The sequence below is a fragment of the Rhynchophorus ferrugineus genome, unplaced genomic scaffold (assembly GCF_030347505.1).
Source record: "Rhynchophorus ferrugineus isolate W39M unplaced genomic scaffold, kcgeb_rfMv2 rfM3, whole genome shotgun sequence".
Classification (NCBI taxonomy): domain Eukaryota; kingdom Metazoa; phylum Arthropoda; class Insecta; order Coleoptera; family Curculionidae; genus Rhynchophorus; species Rhynchophorus ferrugineus.
In genome coordinates, this window is record NW_027472582.1 from 65,923,348 (window position 1) to 65,941,632 (window position 18,285).

The window sequence follows — 18,285 nt, forward strand, 5'->3', positions numbered from 1 at the left end:
ATTACATTACAGTATTAATAGAAACTTTTTTATTGAATTTAAAATTTTGCTAGTCTCATATAACGTCTAATCATCAGATTTTTAGAATGGATCAAAAGAGAACGTAAAACCTTTCTTTTGTCAAGGTTAATTTTGATACTTTTAATGGACTCTTTTACAAACCGCATTATATTTTAACAAAAAAGATACATGATTTTTATATAATTAATTGTAAAAATTGTAAATATATGTTTTAGTAGGAAAAATTAAGACTTAATAATTTAACAATTTATTTGAAAGAATGATGATAACAACAAAATGGAAATTATATTACTTTAACAGTTTATAACAGTTAAATAATACAAAAAAAAATCGTTTAATCTTTACTTCGATAATTACTGTGGTAATTAAATTAACTGAATTAAAGTTCTCAGATTTGATATATACAGAAAACATCTTATTAAATGAATACAATTTTCATTGGTAATTCTAATTTGAAGCTCTCACTTTCTGTTCATTAAATCTCCTCATTCTTTCTTCAAGTTCTGGTCGGAAGTGCCTAATTAAACCTTGGACTGGCCAAGCGGCACCATCAGCTAAAGCACAGATGGAATGCCCTTCAATCTGTTTACTAATTTCCCATAACATGTCAATTTCTTCAGGTTTTGCGTTACCATCAACGAATCTGTAAATCATTTTGTTCATCCATGCAACACCTATAGAAGACATATTAAAATTAAGTGTTCATCAATAAAATCAACACAACGTCTACCTTCTCTGCAAGGAGTACATTGTCCGCAAGATTCATGCTTGTAGAACATGATTAATCTTGCAATTGCTTTAACTATGTCAGTTTGTTTATTCATGACAATAATAGCTGCAGTACCTAAACTAGTCTGGGCAGCAACTAATCCATCAAAATCCATTAAAACATCTTCACATACCCTATAATGATCTTTGTTATATCAAACCTGATTAACACATATTAATTAATTATACTTCTTAGGAATCAGTGGTGTAGATGATCCACCAGGAATGATGGCTAACAGGTTATCCCATCCTCCTTGGACACCACCACCATGTACTTCAATAAGTTCTTTAAGGGGAATACTCATTTCTTCTTCCACAGTGCATGGTGTATTTACATGACCAGAAATGTTAAACAGCTTTGTTCCAGAGTTACGAGTCCTTCCAAATGAAGCAAACCATGAACCACTTCTGCGACAAATAGTCTAAAATTTTGAGAATTTTTAAATCAAACTACGATAATTAATTTCATACATACTGGAGAAACTGCAATTGTTTCAACATTGTTAACTGTGGTAGGGCAGCCAAATACACCTACATCCGCTGGAAATGGTGGTTTTAGACGTGGTTTCCCTTGTTTACCCTCAATTGATTCAATTAAAGCGGTTTCTTCACCACAGATGTAGGCTCCAGCACCTCTGTGCATGAAGACATCAAAATCATAACCAGAGCCACAGGCATTCTTCCCCAAGAAACCAGCTTGATATGCCTACCATAATAGAAACTAATATTTCAACTACTGTATATGATCTAACTTGATACAGTACATTACCTCAGCAATTGCTACTTGCATGTTTGATGCTTCATTATAAAATTCTCCTCTAATATAGATATAAGCTGCTTTAGCACCAATGGCTCTTCCAGCAATAAGACATCCCTCCACAAGTTTATGAGGATCATGTCTCATTATTTCTCTATCTTTACAAGTGCCAGGTTCACCTTCATCAGCATTTACAACCAAATATTTTGGACGTCCATCACCAGGTTTGTTCATGAAGGACCACTTCATACCTGTAGGGAAACCTGCTCCACCCCTACCACGAAGTCCTGATGTTTTTACTTCATCTATAAAAACGTTAAATCATGACAAATTTCTATAAATTACATCACAATCTAACTTATAATCCAATCTGCTCCTTTCAATAAAATCTCTTTTGTTTTATACCAATCACCACGTTTCATGGCACCTTTAAGGCGCCAATCATGTCTTCCATACAAATTTGTGAATACTCTATCTTCATCAGCAAGTGGACCAAACTTTGTTTTTGTTTGTGGTGGTGGAGTTCCTGGTGGAGGGCCTGAATACAATGCTATGGAGACATTATTTGTAGTTGCAACCAAGAACCCTTAAATAAAAACAAACAATTAATACGTATCAACAACATTTTAATAAACGTTGTTAACTTTACAGACAATTTTTTATGTAGTAATATACAGTTTATAAACATATTCAATAGAAATAATAGGAATTATGTAACAAAGCACAACATAACCCCCTACTGTTATGTGACAAAACTTATAATAAGGGTATAATTCATTAATATAATTGGGTGAGTAAATTTCTTTAATTTTGAAACTCACCCGGTTGATTTTTTGTTAATTTTATAATGCGAAATAAATTGCCTGCCATAGCGTATGATTCTGACAAGCTGACATATAATGACAAATGTATAACATGGACGTTTGATCTACTGGTAGTGTTGTGTAATACTTATCGATAGTACTGCTATTTGTCGATCCAAGCTGTGCAATTTACAATTTTTAATTATGCAGCAGTAGAAAGTAGATTTTTAACAATACCCTTCGAAAGTTACCCTTACAGTTTCCTATATTTAAGTTTGAATCATATATTAAGAAAATTTATAAAATTATGTTTTATACTTTTTTATAATTTTCACTATGAATAAAATTATATCAACTATGTGAATTCTATCGTCTGTAACTGGCATCTAGTAATAAACGTTATATTTGGACTGTAAACAATGTAATGAAAGTCTAATTTAAATTTATTATGGTGAGGTTTGGTGATTCGACTTCTAACTTTAATGTTTTCTGTCCGGTACCCAGAATTTTTCTTGTACAAAAGTACTTTGTATTATATTAATAACATTATTTATATTAGCATTATATTGAATTCATATTAGACACAGATTTAATTATATCATTAAAAGTATCTTTCAGTTCCAAAAATAATAAAACTCATTGTCATATAATATCTTGTCTTTATTATTAACAATACGGCATTCAAATGTGCGGATTTCCACAGTACTTAATTTCATAAATATCTGCGGCGCAATCTAGTGCAATCATTTGGGATGAATTTGTTTTCTTTATTATTTTAAAATGAATTTTATTATTTAGTACTTTGCAGTGTTTTATATTTGGCAAGTTTAAAACTAGACATTATTTAAAATTAGTTATATATTTAATTGCTAATAATGGTAGATGTGTTTTGCGTTAAAAATTCTTTGTTAGGTTTCATTATTCATCGATAGAAGCCAGATTTATTATTTTTTCTAAGTAATGTAGTCTTTTAATTTTATGTTACTATGGAAGTTATATAAAAATAAAAATACAGAATATATATTATTCTGTCTATGAGTTAGTAAAGTTTTTTCTTGTGTATTAAAAGTAAAATTAAAATATATCACAAGATTCTGAAAGATTACATTTCAAGATTTCATGGGATTAGTGAGTATATTAAATGACAAGGAAAGAAAACAACCATGGAATCGTGTTTATATATTTGAAAGATCTTTCTTTTTGTTCATACATACTCAGTAACACATCTGTCTATATAACATACATACAGACATACAAAGATAAATGAAAAAAATGTATATATAAAGATACGCAGACATATACTTAAATTTTATAACTAGGTTGACTTAAAATCTTGCGGTTTTGCATAAATCTAAACTAAATGACACTATTAGATTACTTTCGTCTAATAAATAATTTAACCGTTATAATAATCAATAACTAATCTGTTATCAATTTTTAAAAAGGAATTACGTCTTTTATTTGAAAAACTGATAGTATATCGTAAACGGTTCAAATCAAATCAATTACAACTAAGCTAATTTTCATTATTTAGATGTAAATTAGCGTTACAATTTTTTAATATTATTATTTCTATTTGAGCAACTTGGTTAATAATATGTCCAAGTTATCGAAAATGACTGTTTAAAATAAATGAAAATTGTGCGATTTTAAGTTATAATTTTTTCATAACGTAGAGTATGGATATACAAAATTCTGATAAAATTGTTTATGATGAATTTATACATATCAAATAACAAATAACCTTGAATGCATCTTCGCATGTCATCTCGAGTAATGGAATAACCTATGTCCGGAGACACGAAGATATTTTCACAGGTATTTGGACGACCTCGTAAAAATCTTAAATCAATAAATTGTATTTAAATATATTACCTCGTCACATAATATCAATTGCTGTATCAACCCCAATTTTATCTTATGCAACGAGCTATTTGTCAACTTGTTATTTTAAAGAAGTCGACAAATAAAACGTTATTTAGAGTAGTTTTCCTTTTTTTTGTTCAATCAGCGAGGAATGAAATGAATGGAACTTATTATTTTTAATTCATAATTATCATGTATGTTACTGTTTGATGATTTCTTCCAAAACAAAATTATAAAAAAATTAAATGTCAAATATTTTAAACTCGGAAAAATTTGAGGTTAATTCGTAACGGAATCTTTAAAACCTTTCTTTAGCGGTGTTTTTATTGTTAAAACATATTTTTTGCATATTTCTTCAACAGACAGTAACACGATAGCAACTAAATGAGACATTTGGTCAAAATTATCCATAAAAACAATTTAACATATTAAGCAACATTTTCCATTCTATTTTACATTACCTACGTATAAAGTGGATTGTGTTATAACTATTTTCAGTTCTGTGACATTGTCAGTCATAAGATGTCACAGTTCTACTTTTAGTAGTTATTAATTCTCATTTTATTTATATTTTATTTTTAATAAACTAACAAATTTACTTAATGATAGTAAATATTTATTATTATATTAAATATTTTTAATGTATTTCTTTAGTAACATACCAAAATCTGTTTTTCCATTATTGTGTGAGTGTTATAAAATATTTATTTAATAACGTTTAATTATTAATTTAATTTGGTTAAATTAGGTTTTATCTTTTAAAAAATCTGACGTTGTATAACAATATCTTCACTGCTTTTATAGAATACATTTTAAAATATCCTGTAGAGATAACGAGAAATAGATTTCTTAACTACAGAGCGTGTTTCATAATGCTTTATTAAAAAGCTTATTTTATCTGTTATATTGTGATAATATGAGGCACAATAATAACGGATTTTTTTTGTATTATGAATCACGGCCTTGGAAACTTTTTTCTCCATAATATCATTCTTATCACTGGTTGGGTTTATAATAGTTTTTGTTTTCAATTAGTAGGTTTAACATAGTGTTTTGGAAGATACTATAGAAATGAAGAATATGGCTGTAATATATGTCGGTATTCTATGAATTAAGTTTTTTAACGAACTTTGGATTTTTAGTAGTTTGTATTAATTTAAATTATTAATTACGATAATAATACATCACCTGTTTGTTTAGGTAGAACATATATATAAATATGTTTAACCATATTCATCTCATTTTGATTGTCTTAAACATTTTCTAGGATTTTTTTTAGTGAAGAGTAAAACGTTAAAGGATATGTTGTTGAATTCGTTTTTTGTTTGAGAGAATACGATTTGGATCATTTACTGTTTTATTTTACTCTTCCGTGGTAACGAAATTGTATCAGTCATTCAGTATATTCAGTTCACAACCAAGATAGAATGCTGGAGAAATGGTACCATCCGTTTTTCAAAAAAAGCAGTTTCTCTATAGGAGATATTTCTCTAATAAACTTTAGATATAATGCAACAGAACTATGCGATAGAGATAGAAACATATTCTTTTATCGAATATTTATAGTGATTAACAATGAGTGTAATAACAAGGTTGCATTTCGTTTTCTTGTAATTCGTTTACGTGTAGTCTGATTGCAGCGGGTAGTTTCGTTATTGGATTGGCGTCACTAGAAAGTAAATCAAACAAAAACACTACTAATTTTGCCATTCACTTTTATCAAACAAATGAAATTATTTAATTTTTTTTGTAGGCAATACCTATTTTTAACAGCGTGGAATAGTTGTAAAATTAATTGAAATTGTTAAGTTTCTGTTTTGTGTATTTGCAAATTTGCATACTTGACTGGTTGGTAATTTTGACTTCCCTAGCAATGAAATTGAATAAAAACACTACTAATATTTCCATCCATTAATATTCAAGAAATGAAATTATTTTAGCCAACAGATACTAGATTTTTTGTAGGCAATGTTTATTTGAAACTATTTGCAAATTAATCGAAATAGTTAAGCTTCTATTTTGTATATTTGTAAATTTGTATACTTGACTGGTTGGTAACTTTGGCTTCGCTAGAAATTAAATAGAACAAAAATATTACTAATATTCCCATCTGCTATTATCAAACAAATGATATTGTTTTAGCCAACAGCTACTAGTTTTTTTTATAGCCTATATGTTTATTTGAAACTATTTGAAACTGCTTGGAATAGTGGCAAATTAATTGAAATAGTTAAGCATTGTGTTTTGTGTGTTTGTAAACCTGCATACTTGACTGGTTGGTACTGGGATTCTTTAGATAGAAATATAAACTATTATATATAATATTACTTCTATTATATATTAAAAATAGGAAATTCGAAACGGATCGATGTCACTGCGTCGAAATGGTCGTAATTGCCACCCGAGTTATCGTAATTGCCTCCGATTATGCGACTATAAGTAAACAAAAACAAGCGTTGGGATAAAAGTTTTGGTATGTTACCCCCAGAGGGTCGTACTAGTTTATATAGGTCGCTATTGTTGTGCATAGGCGTTATGCACTTCTAATCCGGTGCTTGACGTTTCCACGAGGGACTTGCGAGACGCGCTTAGGGCGCATTGGTCTGGCTTGTTCTTGCGCGGGAGTGTGGTTGACGTTTGTTCGAAGTTATTTTCTCGTGGCTTCCATATGGGCGACCCTAAAAGCAAAATTTATTTTATTTCACATTCTGGGCATCGTAGATTCACAATTATTTTTATTTATCCACGTGGGTTATACATACACGTGCGTTGACACAGATGTTACAATAGGAACATTTTATTATTATTATTATTAAATATATTTAGACCGGACCTACTCTTTAACGTGGGCTCCGAACCGCATTAAGCCTACCGACCAACTTAGAGAGCATCTCAGACGACATCTGGTCTTACACAGCCTGGTTACTAGCGTGACTAGGATGGTAATTCCAAACCAATAAAAAGTGAATCTACTACGACAATCCCAACTGCAAAAAGTGACGGGTATAAAATGTATGAAGTAACGGAATATTCATGGTTATAAATGCTGTATATATGGTGGGACCATATCTAGTGTTTTGCGAACTGCTCTAACCCAATAAAACTGTTACTGGAGATGCTTACCAACGTCTTGGTTGGAAGAGTTGTGAGGATACACTATTACAGCTCGAATGAGAAGTTCTGCAGCACCTTCTGTTTACCAGTTGTTCTGATCGATGCAGCATAACTTACACGGTTTTGGGAAAGTCGAGCAAGTGCGAAAGTAGATCGATAATTGGATCGCTGCCAAATCAACAGTATTCCTTCGACCATAAAGACGAAAAAAATGTAGAAAATGATGGATAATAGTCGTTTACCTTTACCATTTATTTAAATTAGCTAATTTAACATATTTACCCTACCTTTCTGAGTACTCATCGATATTCACCTAATACGTTTCATATATAATATATAATTGATTGTAAGATTACCTGTAAACAAGATGTGCTTACCTAGGTCTTCCATTTGGATTGGGTGAAAGGTTTCGGGAGGGTGGGACGATTGAATTAGACGTGCCTGACTTCCTGTGCTTCCTGCCGAAAGAGTTGATGTAGTGCTAAATCAAACATAAAACAAATTTAACTCTACGCACTAGTAGTTGACATGGACATGAAAAATAAGTTACTAAAAAAGATAATCATAATAGAGAGACAGTAGTAGAAACAGCACGTTATTAATACTAAGCATATATAGTCTGTTCAAAATAATAGTGAACTTACGTCATCAAGGTGTTTAAAGTATTGCCTGTCGCATTTGTTAATTCGTTCTAGAATCAGACAAGATTTTCTTTCATATTTTATTCTAGTTAAAAAGAGATACAATACTGTTTGACACGTCCGAATATGTAACATAATCATCCTACAAAAGTCATCCGGTTGTCAAAACATCTACAAAATTCTTCAAAATATTTAACATTGTTTTAGCGCGTTGCTTGTTTTGATAAATATCAGATCGCTGTTTATTATTACTCTGGTTGAAAATGCCGAGACCATTGGATAGTCAGAGTCAGAAACAGAATGCGTCTCTAATAAATTACTTCGAGCAGCAACGAATACTGAGCGAGTGACGAATGAAGATCAGCTTGATGTGAGCTCTATCAGAGATCAAACATAATGAATTGTATTAATACAATTATTTTAAAGAAAACTGTTAGTCAGGAAGGTATCCCTAGAAAGTTTAGAGATATTCAGTTCTTTGAGGGATGTAGGACATCCCTTCATACACTGTTGAGTACTATAGAACTTAAATGATGTAAATATAACCTACGAAGAGGTCTAATGGAATTTCCCAACATTGATTTTAAAAGAATACAATTTTTAAAAGCATATAATAAAATCAACGAAGACATTATTTCAATTTGTGTACTTAGATGAGACATGTATGTTGGGTCACTCATGGCAAGATGATAATAAAAATTGTGTTAGGATAACAAAGTTGATGGAAAAAGGTAAACGCCGGAATAACAATTGATTAGGTTTAGTCCAAGGGTGACTAGCATGTAGAAAAGCACCATGTTTTTGCTGTAGTTTGAAAATCAGCTTTTAAAGAACTTGGAGGAATCATCAGTTATTTTTAAGGATAATGCAGCATACATTGGGGGAGAAGATCCCAACAAGTGCGTCGACAAAGGTTACAATTAAGGAATTGCTTGTAGTACATACAGAAAGTGGACTATCAGTTAGCGAGATATCATGATGAGAGTGGAAACAACTAAAGGTGAATATTGTAAACGGTGAAAGATTGATGTGCATAGGTATGTATGTAATTGTTCAGAATATACATGATCATTTGGTTAAAACGTATGAGGAGAGAAATAGTACTAACTGTTTTGCAGATTTAGTAAATATATTAGGTATAATGCAGTGATTAAATCTAGTTTTATCAAGAAAGATGTATACAGGTGGTAATAGAACAAACTAAGGAGAATTACCGTGATATTAAAATAATTTTACAAGGAAACACTGTACCGAAGAAAATAAAAACTAAACGTAAAAGGTGAATATGTTCTCTAATGAAAGTAAAATATATTTATTGGATATACATTTGATAATAAGGTAGATTAGGGGATACTGCTACATAAAAAAACGCGTAGGTGGTGTGGACAAGAATAACCCTAACCTATAAACTATTATGACCGTAAAACTAATTATAGTTTAAGACCTGCGATAATATATGTATTAGATGTGCTATAATGTTAAAATAAATTATATTTGACAACATTTTTTGTTTCATTATTTTATTTAGATTAGAATTTTTGTCATAGTCAAAATGAACTAAAATTCAGATTTAACGCGGCATAAATTTAGATGACATTAGTTCACTGTTTTATTGAACGGACTATAAGTATAGATGTTGTTTTGCAATATTTTCTTCAATTGAGCCATGCAATTGTTAGTTAAGTTTTGTTCTGTTGTGTTTGTATTTCTTAGCGACTAAAGAAAATATTGTTCTGGTGTACCAAATAGATTTAATTATGGTATACATAAGGTTTATAATGATGTTTGCGTAGAATTACCTGAAAGCCGACTACCATTTCTATTAGAAATACTCATTAACACTAATTAAATACATATATGGTCTAATTGAACCTGTAGGATATAGCTCTGAAATATTAAGATACAGTGATACAATGTACTACTGCTAAGCTTCTAAACTAAATAACACATCTTTGCTACCACAATTATCATTAAATACATAAGATTAGTTACCTTAACGTAAGATGATTTGGAGTTCTTCCTAAAGTGGCTTTAGTTTTAATACTTCCAGTCTGCGAATCATCTTCACCTTCAGATTTGGCACCAGATTCAGTTTTATCATTAATTACTACTTTTTGTTTGGGGGTATCTATGGTAAGACATAACGGATGAATATGAAGCCGCGTATTTGATGGTAAGGTGATGAATTAAACTAACCGATTACATCGCCAAGGGTTTTACTTCTATTTCTAAAGCTACCGGAGGACTCGTCTGTCTCCTGGTTCATGTTGTCGTAGTCAATGTTTCCCGCTGAATGTCTCTGCGATTTCTGAGACTTTCTGATCTTGCCGAGCGTGTGGGAGCCTTGAATTATTACGTGTTGTTTTGGCCGTTCTAAAGTTTGACTACAAGAAAAGTATGAGGATATAATTAGTAAATGTTTATCAACCTTCAGTGTTCCTAACTTGATTGAATTTTGTAGGGCCTAAGAGCCAATGAATGTCTTGTTATTCTTATTGCTAAACTTAATTTAGGATTTTGTTAACGTAATAATATTAATACAAAGTTCAATAATTTATGATAATACATAACAGGTCAATTGAAAAGTTCTCCCCCTACCATAGTAAAACACATTTGGTAAAATTTGTTTTTTTATTCAACATAATTCCCTTCAAGGGTGATACACTGATTATAGCCACCATCCAACTTTTCAATACCATTTTTGTAGTACGATTTGTTCTTTGCTTCAAAATAGGCGTCAGTTTCGTCGATCAGCTCTTCATTCGACGAAAATTTCTTCACTGCGAGTATTTTTTTGAATTGATCTTAGAATAGTAAATAGTCACTGGAGGCCAGTTCTGGAGAATACGGTGCATGAGGAAGCAATTCGAAGCCGAATTCATGGATTTTTGACACGATGCATTGTCTTGATGAAGCAGCACTTTGCTGCCGCGGCCGTTTTCCTTCATTCAATTTCAATTTACGGTCATTCAAAATTATTTTGTGGATTTTTTGGGTGTCCACTGCGTTCATCATCTTCGGTGATCATTTCACGACGTCTAAACTTAGCATACCAATCCTTGATGGTTGATTTTTCTGGGACAGTGTGCGGAAACTCGGCATCAAGCCAAGTATTTGCTTCAACTGTATTTTGTCCCTTCAAAAAGCAATATTTTATCAACACTCGAAATTCTTTTCTATCCATTTTTTTCACAATAACACAAGTTGCTTCACTCAAAATGCTATAATATACTCAAAATTTTGAGGGTTAGGGCTAACTAAAAAACATGGATCTAATTCTAGTAGCGCCATGTATATGTCAGGTCGGGGACTTTTCAATTGACCTGTTACATACTAGTTGTAACGGAAAGTCATTACCGGGTTTTCTAATAGATGTGGTTAGGCTTAAATATGAAATGTTATGATTTAACACATATGTCATTTTATTCTATTGGCATCAAGCTTCAAAGCTATACATGTTATATTTTGCGAAAGTAATACTGTTATAAATTTATACCTTTTGAAAATGTCAAGTTTCGTGCCTGAAAACGTGCATCTGCGGCACACATTACTTTTTAATCAAAATAAAGAAGCCGCTGAAGTCATCGTTTGCTGGTAAAAAATTACGGTGCGAGGCATGGTTTCGAATATTCAAAGGTAGTAATTTTGATGTAGCGTTTTGGTAGACCGAAAAAGTTTGAATAGGCGAAATTGTAAGAGTTATTGGATAAAGACCCAATCCAAACTCAAAAACAATTGGCCGAAACTTTATATGTAGCCCAACAAATGATTTGTGATTGATTATGAGTAATGGGGAAAATCCAAAAGATGGGTGATACATCAATTGAATGACAGACAATTGGAAATGATAGGCACAGCATTTCAACAATTTCCAAGAAGTTCGAAAATGGCTTAATGAATGGTTTTGCCCAGAAGTATGCTTATAATTTTTTGATGTATAAATTATCTGAAAGCTGGGCAACATGTATAGAATCAAATGGTCAATGGTTTAAATAAATTCATTTTTCCATTTTCTTGAAAATTATGTAGTTTATTTCCGAAAAAAACCTGTAATGTTTTAGAGTCGAGATGTTTCCGTTCCTGCAACCATGATGCAGTCAATTCTGCTTTTTGCTTCGACAAATTCAAATCGCGAATCATATCACTCAGCTTATTTTGCGAAATTAAATGCTTTTCTTCCATAACGAAATCACGGGTGATGAAGACGAGGTTCTTAAGGCAATTTTTTGTACTTGTACCTGGACAAATGGGCAATGGATTTGCTATTTTATCCGTACGTAAAACTGGCTTCGACATAGATGATACGTTAGGATATTTATACTGTATTGTTTTTTTGGTATTTGTATTTCTGCATGTATATTTCTATTCTCTTCATAACGTTGGCACATAAAATGATGGGGTCACTTGTAAAACTTTGTTCTGTACGCGTTACAAAAGAATTTCGGTATCCAGGCGTTGTCAGTATTTACTTGAAAGTAAGACCAAGTACTGTAAATACACATATTTTTTGTCATGATTTTTCCAGATTTACTGATCATATAAAATCTACATATGTAGCAAAAGCACCTTGAGTCAACTTGACAACGTCGCTGCATTTTCATATTTTCCGAAACACAATCATAGTACATAAACAAGTTCCAAATGATGTTTTTTTTGCAACGTCGTCAGCTGACAGCAGGTACAAGAGCGCAGTGCTGCCATCATTCGCCAACTCGAAAACTAGAACCAATCTTGATACACGGACTAACTATCTGAATTCAGGGCATCATTGGTTCGAATTGGTAAACTTGTGTTCTGCGATTTGTGAAATTGTCACGGCTTGAGTATTGTGTGTCGTGGCTTGAGTATGTGATAGCTGGGTCCCTTATGAACAGTGTGGCATAGTTTTCATCGGGAGCGCATGTTTCACGCGGGTGCCATGACCATGAACGTATTGTCATTCGTTTTTTAGTGTGGGGATACGTTAAGAAGACGGTAATTTTTCTGTGTTTGCAAAATTAGTTCGGTAGTGAGTGTTTGAGTAGGGTTGCCGTGTTTAAATGTGCCAAAGCGTTCAAGGATGGCCGCGAAACCGTGGATAATCAGCCGCATGATCATCGACCGCGAACCAGCATCACACCAGACAACATTTGCCACGTAAAACATTTTGAAGAACTATAGGATGAATGTTTGAGACATTTCGGCTGAACTCGGCATCAGTATTGGTAGTGTAGAGTCTATCCTCCACGAACACCTTCAGCATCGTAAAATAACGGCGCGATGATTTTCTAAACTGTTGAACTTCGAGCAAAAATTTACGCGGTTGAGAGTTTATCGCCGTTTGCTGACGCGAATCGAGGGGGAGGGGGACGATTTTTTAACGCCAATCGTCCACTATCGCCACACTATTGCACTCCCGAAAGTAAGATGTCGTCTAAAGAGTGGAGGAAGAAGGAGGAAGGGGCGACAGTCAAAGCGAAGACAACCAGGTCCGCGGTTAAGGTTCTGTGTACGGTGTTCTGGGACCGGCGGGGCGTGATGTACGTCGATTACCTGCGCACCCAATGTATCATTAATGCTGGATACTACTCTAACCTTCTGAAAACACGCGTGAAACCCGCTTATCGTTCGAATCTGAGCAGCATTCCAGCACGAAATGCGATTCTTCTCTAGGACAACGCGCGCCCTCATACCGCACGTTTCACGCTCGATACAATATCGGAATTAGGGTGCGAAGTACTGGAACACCCCACCTTACAGTCCGGATTTATCATCCTGCGACTACCACATGTTTGGACCACTGAAAGAAGCCTTCGGAGGCCAAAAATTCAACACCGACGACGAGGTAGAAGAGTTCGTGCGCACATGGCTGTTCGAGTTGCCCAAGGAATTCTCCGACACCGGCATCAAACATTTTCCGAAAATATGAGCACAAAAAGTGAGGGAAAATACTTAGAAAAACTGTACAGTTTTGTAAATTTTTTCAATGGTAAATAAACGTGTCAGAGTATTTGTCTCGATCATATTTGAACCACCCTCGTATAACATATTTCGATTAATTTAATTTTTAATAATTACCTATTCATATGATCAGCTTTATGACCAGTAACTAAAAGAATGCCTGGACCTGTTCCTGGCTTTGTTGATGGTATGGACATGTTCCTCACTGATTCTCTTATTATCTGTCGTATGGTCTTCAGGAAGGCGTTTCTGAATTCCGCGGTACTGTCGAAACATACCGATAATGATTAGAATAGTTGAAATTTTGCAATGAACGAAATACCTATTCGATAAGACATATATCTTTTCCGATCTTCTTTGTAGTTGACTCCTCAGATGAATCAGTTCCCACAAGAAATGGGAATCCATGTCTTTGGCTGAGGAAGCACGAACTTGAACCTCAGTCACTGGTATCAGCACCTGATATCTTATAATTTCGACTTCGGATGAGGCACCTTTATTAGTTACGCCCTGAAAATGTATTTTAGTGTATATGAAAATACTGAAAAAAACTGTCGTTCTATTGAAATTTGTCAGTTTTGCAGTAATACGCAACTTAAATTGATAATTTGAAGGTGCATATGTTCCTTACCATGAGCTTTTTCTTTTGACGAAGTCTTTCCTTACACAAAAACACCACGGCCGTCTTGAATACGAAACACATGGCGTGCAATTCCAGACCTTTCTTGATTTTTCCTAGGAAATCGGAAATGTTCAGCCATTCCACTCCGCCATAGTAAAGTAGGTCCCCAGGGCTCAAATCTATCGACTGAAATGCAAAATAAATAAGGCCGATGCTATTCCATTCAATCGCCTGGCGAGTTAATGGAATTTAAACGTTTCTTATTTACCTGTTTACATGACTTCTGATGTTGCCTGAATAGGTGGTCGAATATGGCGCCATATTCTTCGTGTATTCTTTGCATTTCGTTTATGTGCTCGGCGACTTTTTCCATGCCTTTCAGCGCGTCTGTTGAATATGCATAGGGGTATTAAGATTTTGGTATGTATGAGGCTTATTTGTTGGATTTAGATCCATCATCAGCATAAAGTATTAAATTTGTAAAAAACAGATATGAAAGATGGAAAAATAACAGCTCTAAATAATAGCTAGCAGGTCAGTTGAAAAGTCCCCGGCCTGACACATAGATACTAGAATTAAATCCATATATTTTTAGTTAGTCTCAACTCTCAAAAGATGCGTGTATAAATTTGACAATTGTCGGATCATTAGTTTGTGAATTATAGCATATTGAGTGAGGCAACTTTTGTTATTGTGAAAAAAATGTATAAAAAGGAATTTTGCGTGTTGATAAAATATTGCTTTTTGAATGAAAAAATTACAGTTGAAGCAAAAACTTGGCTTGATGCCGAGCTTTCGGACACTGCCCCAGGAAAATCAACCATCAATGATTGGTACGCCAAGTTTAGACGTGGTGAAATGAGCACTGAAAACGGTGAACACAGTGGACGTCAAAAAGGGGTTGTTACCGACGAAAACATTTAAAAAATCCACAAAATGATTTTGAACGACCGTAAATTAAAATTGAATGAAATAGCAGACACTCTAAAGATATCAACTGAACGTGTACATCACATCATTCACGAATATTTGGGTATGAGAAAGCTCTGTGTAAAGTGGGTGCCGCGCGGACTCATTTTTAATTACAAGCAACGACGAGTTAGTGATTCTGGAGCAGTGTTTGAAGATGATCAAGTGTAATAAAACCGAGTTTTTGCGTCGATATGTGAAAATGGATGAAACATGGCTCCATCATTTCACTCCGAAGTCCAATCGACAGTCATCCGAGACTACACAAGATGAACCCGCTCCAAAACGTAGGAAAACGCAACAGTTGGCTGGCAAAATTATGGCGTCTGTATTTTGGGGTGCGCATGGAATAATTTTCATTGACTATCTTAAAAAAGGAAGGACCATCAACAGTGACTATTACATAGTGTTATTGGACCGTTTGAAGGACGAAATCGCCAAAAAACGGCCACATTTGAAGAAAAAAGGACTGGCTGCTTCACCAAGACTATACACCGTTTCACAAGTCAGTGAAAACGATGGCAAAAATCCATGAATTGGGCTAAGAATTGCTTCCTCATCCACCGTATTATCCAGATCTAGCCCCAGCGACTATATCCTGTTCTCAGATCTCAAAAGAATGTTCGCTGGGAAGAAATTTTTGTCGAATGAAGAGGTGATCGCCGAAACGGAGGCCTATTTTGAAGCAAAAGGTAAATCGCATTACAAAAATAGTATCTAAAAATTATATTGGAGGGTCGCTATAAGCAGTTTATCACCCTTGAAGGGAATTATGTTGAATAAAAAAAAATTGCCGAAAAGATGTTTTTTACTATGGTAAGCCGAGGACTTTTCAATTGACCTGTCAGATATCAAGAATTTGAGGTGAGATATGTTCTTGAATAGACAAGATTTTTTTTGAAACTAGTTCATTGTTTAGTCCTTAACAAAGAGTGAGTTATATAAGATTTATCAGTCAAAATAATATAATAATCAATATACCAATGTAGTTTATTTGTTATTTCTTGGTTGGGCAAGACACCCAACCAGTTGGTTGGGTTGGACAAGGTTGGGCTTAAAATCTTCATCTAAAGTACCGATTAACACTTTGCCACCACCACCCACTTTGCACAGAGCTTTCTCATACCCAACTATTCGTGAATGATATGATGTACACGTTCAGTTGATATCTTTGGAGTATCTGCTATTTCATTCAATTTCAATTTACGGTCATTCAAAATCATTTTGCGGATTTTTTAAAATGTTTTCGTTGGCAACAACCTTTTTTGGGCGTCCACTGTGTTCACCGTTTTCGGTGCTCATTTCACCACGTCTAAATTTAGCATACCAATCATTGATGGTTGATTTTCCTGGGACAGTGTCCGAAAACTCGGCATCAAGCCAAGTTTTTGCTTCAACTGTATTTTTTCCCTTCAAAAAGCAATATCGTATCAACATTTGAAATTCATTTTTATCCATTTTTTTAACAATAACAAAGTTGCTTCGCTCAAAATGCTATAATTCACAGAATAATGATCCGACAGCTGTCAAGTGTATACACGCATCTTTTGAGGGTTAGGGCTAACTAAAAAACATATGGATTTATTTTTAGTAGCGCCATCTGTTCAATTGACCTGTTATATCGCTTTGTCATAGTCATGCTTGAGTTTGAAGATATTGTCAAAGTTATTCAAAACAATATGTGAGAATATGAAAATATATCTGAATGTGGAAATATTGCTATAATTTGTTTATATTTTATTAAATAGATTATTATATTTGCTTACCAACCAAATGTTGATGTTCATCGGTATTTGAGTCTGTCAAATTGCGAAGCTGCTGTAGAAGCAAGGGATATTTCAATATTCTTTGAATCGGTTTGATCAGATAGGACTCCAGAGTTGAGGAGTGTTGTTGCTTTGGGTTTCTAGCGATTAGGAATTCTTGAAGTGCTTGATTACCTTCATCTGTGGATTATTAATAGTTAATCGTTTCAATGGATTTATTCGATTCAGTTACGTACTTGGATGAAGAACTTTCTGCGCTTTGCTGTGACTAGCACAAAAAGAACTGTATAATTTGAAGTGATTGACGTAGTAAAGAAACGCGCTTCCGATAGCAAACAATACATTCTGAAAACGATAATGTCATTTTAAATTGTTGATATAACGCCGAACTTACCTTAAATTGGCTAGGATATTCGTATTTATGAAAATCGGCTTCAAGATCTACGGCGTCCTCCAGATTATGCAGGAATTGCCTCTGGAAGGCCACTATTTCTTGTATATTTCCAAAGAGGGCGTTGATTTCAGCGTTCGATAGGAATGTTTCTTTTTTCAATGGTTCCAGATAATTTTCTAGCAGATTGTTTAGATGCTGCAAATTATTTACAGCTGGATTAATCTAAATTTACATTATAGTGTATATTATAATACGGCTGATGATTAGTTAATGCTCTATTTCTTTTAACATTTATGAAAATATTAATATAGTTGAATATTTTAACTCCGGGAATATATTTAACTTACAGATTCATTTAATATTGGAATATTTTGAGCAATTAAGTACTTTAATGTATCGTCTGTGCGGAGTGCACTTAAACATAAATTGTGTTATATTTCAGCTTTGCCAATAAAATAGTCGTAATTGAAGTTTGGGAGATCTTCATGCAACTCTATCTTTAGAATATTCTATTTGATATCCATTTCGAACTACTTAATACGGTTTAACTGCGAATGTCCCTTTTAATATATACAGGAGAAACTTCCCAATAATTTGGTAATATTATTTCGAACTGGCAATTTA

At 33.4% G+C, this 18,285-nt stretch overlaps 2 protein-coding genes across 4 annotated transcripts in view; both read right to left on the bottom strand.

Annotated features, from left to right (window-relative positions):
* Nucleotides 1-252: 252 nt before the first annotated feature.
* Nucleotides 253-2,485, bottom strand: ND-51 (NADH dehydrogenase (ubiquinone) 51 kDa subunit). The gene is made up of 7 exons (XM_076399198.1): nucleotides 2,368-2,485; nucleotides 1,905-2,132; nucleotides 1,559-1,851; nucleotides 1,265-1,495; nucleotides 979-1,211; nucleotides 752-924; nucleotides 253-695 (listed from the first exon to the last, which is right to left on the bottom strand). The coding sequence occupies exons 1-7, from the start codon at nucleotides 2,414-2,416 to the stop codon at nucleotides 469-471; spliced, it is 1,434 nt and encodes a 477-aa protein (XP_076255313.1). The 5' UTR covers nucleotides 2,417-2,485; the 3' UTR covers nucleotides 253-468.
* Nucleotides 2,486-6,580: 4,095 nt separating this feature from the next.
* The window catches only part of sif (guanine nucleotide exchange factor still life), a 293,884-nt gene continuing 282,179 nt past the window's right edge, over nucleotides 6,581-18,285 (bottom strand). For all 3 annotated transcript variants that reach the window (XM_076399197.1, XM_076399196.1, XM_076399195.1), the window contains exons 26-36: nucleotides 17,662-17,856; nucleotides 17,504-17,612; nucleotides 17,268-17,447; nucleotides 14,801-14,919; nucleotides 14,542-14,718; nucleotides 14,233-14,420; nucleotides 14,028-14,174; nucleotides 10,167-10,354; nucleotides 9,963-10,098; nucleotides 7,707-7,810; nucleotides 6,581-6,893 (exon numbers count right to left, since the gene is read on the bottom strand). In XM_076399197.1, coding sequence (XP_076255312.1) covers nucleotides 6,730-6,893; nucleotides 7,707-7,810; nucleotides 9,963-10,098; nucleotides 10,167-10,354; nucleotides 14,028-14,174; nucleotides 14,233-14,420; nucleotides 14,542-14,718; nucleotides 14,801-14,919; nucleotides 17,268-17,447; nucleotides 17,504-17,612; nucleotides 17,662-17,856 — 1,707 coding nt within the window. In that variant the 3' untranslated portion in view covers nucleotides 6,581-6,729. The remainder of the gene's footprint in view (nucleotides 6,894-7,706; nucleotides 7,811-9,962; nucleotides 10,099-10,166; nucleotides 10,355-14,027; nucleotides 14,175-14,232; nucleotides 14,421-14,541; nucleotides 14,719-14,800; nucleotides 14,920-17,267; nucleotides 17,448-17,503; nucleotides 17,613-17,661; nucleotides 17,857-18,285) is intronic.